The sequence below is a fragment of the Oncorhynchus masou genome, unplaced genomic scaffold (genome assembly GCF_036934945.1).
Source record: "Oncorhynchus masou masou isolate Uvic2021 unplaced genomic scaffold, UVic_Omas_1.1 unplaced_scaffold_9413, whole genome shotgun sequence".
Lineage (NCBI taxonomy): Eukaryota > Metazoa > Chordata > Actinopteri > Salmoniformes > Salmonidae > Oncorhynchus > Oncorhynchus masou.
This window is the reverse complement of record NW_027015905.1, coordinates 1-3,520: the sequence shown is the minus strand read 5'-3', so window position 1 is coordinate 3,520 and position 3,520 is coordinate 1. Positions and strand designations below refer to the sequence as shown.

At 56.1% G+C, this 3,520-nt stretch overlaps 1 protein-coding gene across 1 annotated transcript; it reads right to left on the bottom strand.

Annotated features, from left to right (window-relative positions):
* Positions 1-1,124: 1,124 nt before the first annotated feature.
* Positions 1,125-3,349, bottom strand: LOC135538328 (uncharacterized; the record flags this gene model as incomplete). The annotated part of the gene is made up of 1 exon (XM_064964256.1): positions 1,125-3,349. A coding segment is annotated over one exon (2,225 nt), but the record flags the coding sequence as incomplete, so codon positions are not given.
* Positions 3,350-3,520: the final 171 nt, after the last annotated feature.

The following is a 3,520-nucleotide window of genomic DNA, read 5'->3' as shown; positions in this document are numbered from 1 at the left end:
CCAGGACAACAGCACAATTAGACCCAACCAAATCATGAGAAAACAAAAAGATAATTTCTTGACACATTGGAAAGAATTAACAAAAAAACAGAGCAAACTAGAATGCTATTTGGCCTTAAACAGAGAGTACACAGTGGCAGAATACCTGACCACTGTGACTGATCCAAACTTAAGGAAAGCTTTGACTATGTACAGACTCACTGAGCATAGCCTTGCCATTGAGAAAGGCCGCCGTAGGCAGACATGGCTCTCAAGAGAAGACAGGCTATGTACACACTGCCCACAAAATGAGGTGGAAACTGAGCTGCACTTCCTAACCTCCTGCCCAATGTATGACCATATTAGAGAGACATATTTCCCTCAGATTACACAGATCCACAAAGAATTCGAAAACAAACCCAATTTTGATAAACTCCCATATCTACTGGGTGAAATACCAATGTGTGCCATCACAGCAGCAAGATGTGTGACCTGTTGCCACAAGAAAAGGGCAACCAGTGAAGAACAAACACCATTGTATATACAACCCATATTTATGCTTATTTATTTTCCCTTGTGTACTTTAACCATCTGTACATTGTTACAACACTGTATATATATATATATATATATATATATATATATATATATATATATATATATATAAAATATGACATTTATAATGTCTTTATTGTTTTGAAACATCTCTATGTGTAATGTTTACTGTACATTTTTATTGTTTATTTCACTTTTGTATATTATCTACCTCACTTGCTTTGGCAATGTTAACACATGTTTCCCATGCCAATAAAGGCCCTTGAATTGAATTGAATTGAGTAGACTGCCATCTTCTGGCCCCATTCAAATATGTCCCAGCAGCAGACAATTAGAGAGATATTGTAGATGCAAGACACAATCTGAAAGGTCTGTTTCATCCGCTCAATACTTACAGGACTGGTCATATATGATATACACAGTGTATAGCATACATGCAGAGGTGATTGAAGTAATGATGTAATGTGCAAGAATAACATGTATAGAATTTGTAAATGAACTGTGAACAAGAAAGAGCTGTATAAATGTTTTTTCTTTTCAGTATTTCAGATTTGGTGCCCAGGTTGGCTCGTAGAATTTGTAATTCAAATTTAGATTCCCCATTGTAATTTTCTGGGCAGGCCTGTGTGCCTCTGAGGCCTGGAGAAAAGAGAAGTGAAGAAGTCCTTCACAACAGTCAGACAGGACTGGTGGCAAACTGTCAATTCAATTCCATCTGGGGAGATGTGGAGCTGGGGAGTGAGGGCGTGGGGCTGTGGAGCTGGGGAGATGTGGAGCTGGGGAGTGAGGGCGTGGGGCTGTGGAGCTGGGGAGATGTGGAGCTGGGGAGTGAGGGCGTGGGGCTGTGGAGCTGGGGAGATGTGGAGCTGGGGAGTGAGGGCATGGGGCTGTGGAGCTGGGGAGATGTGGAGCTGGGGAGTGAGGGCATGGGGCTGTGGAGCTGGGGAGATGTGGAGCTGGGGAGATGTGGAGCTGGGGAGTGAGGGCGTGGGGCTGTGGAGCTGGGGAGATGTGGAGCTGGGGAGTGAGGAGCATGGGAGCTGTGGAGCTGGGGAGATGTGGAGCTGGGGAGATGTGGAGCTGGGGAGTGAGGGGCGTGGGGCTGTGGAGCTGGGGAGATGTGGTGCTGGGGTGTGAGGGCTTGGGGCTGTGGAGCTGGGGAGATGTGGAGCTGGGGAGATGTGGAGCTGGGGAGTGAGGGCGTGGGGCTGTGGAGCTGGGGAGTGAGGGCATGGGGCTGTGGAGCTGGGGAGATGTGGAGCTGGGGAGTGAGGGCGTGGGGCTGTGGAGCTGGGGAGATGTGGAGCTGGGGAGATGTGGAGCTGGGGAGTGAGGGCATGGGGCTGTGGAGCTGGGGAGATGTGGAGCTGGGGAGTGAGGGCGTGGGGCTGTGGAGCTGGGGAGATGTAGAGCTGGGGAGATGTGGAGCTGGGGAGTGAGGCATGGGGCTGTGGAGCTGGGGAGATGTGGAGCTGGGGAGTGAGGGCGTGGGGCGTGGAGCTGGGGAGATGTGGAGCTGGGGGTGAGGGCGTGGGGCTGTGGAACTGGGGAGATGTGGAGCTGGGGGTGAGGGGCGTGGGGCTGTGGAGCTGGGGAGATGTGGAGCTGGGGAGATGTGGAGCTGGGGAGTGAGGGCGTGGGGCTGTGGAGCTGGGGAGATGTGGAGCTGGGGAGTGAGGGCGTGGGGCTGTGGAGCTGGGGAGTGAGGGCATGGGGCTGTGGAGCTGGGAGTGAGGGCGTGGGGCTGTGGAGCTGGGGAGATGTGGAGCTGGGGGTGAGGGCGTGGGGCTGTGGAACTGGGGAGATGTGGAGCTGGGGAGTGAGGGCGTGGGGCTGTGGAGCTGGAGACATGTGGAGCTGGGGAGTGAGGGCGTGGGGCTGTGGAGCTGGGGAGATGTGGAGCTGGGGAGTGAGGGCATGGGGCTGTGGGAGCTGGGGAGATGTGGAGCTGGGGAGATGTGGAGCTGGGGAGTGAGGGCGTGGGGCTGTGGAACTGGGGAGATGTGGAGCTGGGGAGTGAGGGGCGTGGGGCTGTGGAACTGGGGAGATGTGGAGCTGGGGAGTGAGGGCGTGGGGCTGTGGAACTGGGGAGATGTGGAGCTGGGGAGTGAGGGCGTGGAGCTGGGTGGCTGTGGAGCTGGGGAGTGAGGGCGTGGAGCTGGGTGGCTGTGGAGCTGGGGAGTGAGGGCGTGGGGCTGTGGAGCTGGGGAGATGTGGAGCTGGGGAGTGAGGGCGTGGGGCTGTGGAGCTGGGGAGATGTGGAGCTGGGGAGTGAGGGCATGGGGCTGTGGAGCTGGGGAGATGTGGAGCTGGGGAGATGTGGAGCTGGGGAGTGAGGGCGTGGGGCTGTGGAGCTGGGGAGATGTGGAGCTGGGAGTGAGGGCATGGGGCTGTGGAACTGGGGAGATGTGGAGCTGGGGAGTGAGGGCATGGGGCTGTGGAACTGGGGAGATGTGGAGCTGGGGGTGAGGGCGTGGGGCTGTGGAGCTGGAGACATGTGGAGCTGGGGAGTGACGGCGTGGGGCTGTGGAGCTGGGGAGATGTGGAGCTGGGGGGTGAGGGCGTGGGGCTGTGGAACTGGAGACATGTGGAGCTGGGGAGTGACGGCGTGGAGCTGGGTGGCTGTGGAGCTGGGAAATGTGGAGCTGGATAGCGAGGGCATGGAGCTGTGGAGCTGGCGAGATGGGGAGTGAGGGCGTGGGGCTGTGGAGCTGGGGAGATGTAGAGCTGGGGAGATGTGGAGATGTGGAGCTGGGGAGCTGGGGAGATGTGGAGCTGGGGAGCTGGGGCGAGGTGGAGATGTGGAGATGTGGAGCTGGTGAGATGTGGAGATGTGGAGCTGGGGAGATGTGGAGATGTGGAGCTGGGGAGCTGGGGAGATGTGGAGCTGGGGAGATGTGGAGCTGGGGAGCTGGGGAGATGTGGAGCTGGGGAGATGTGGAGATGTGGAGCTGGGGAGATGTGGAGATGTGGAGATGTGGAGCTG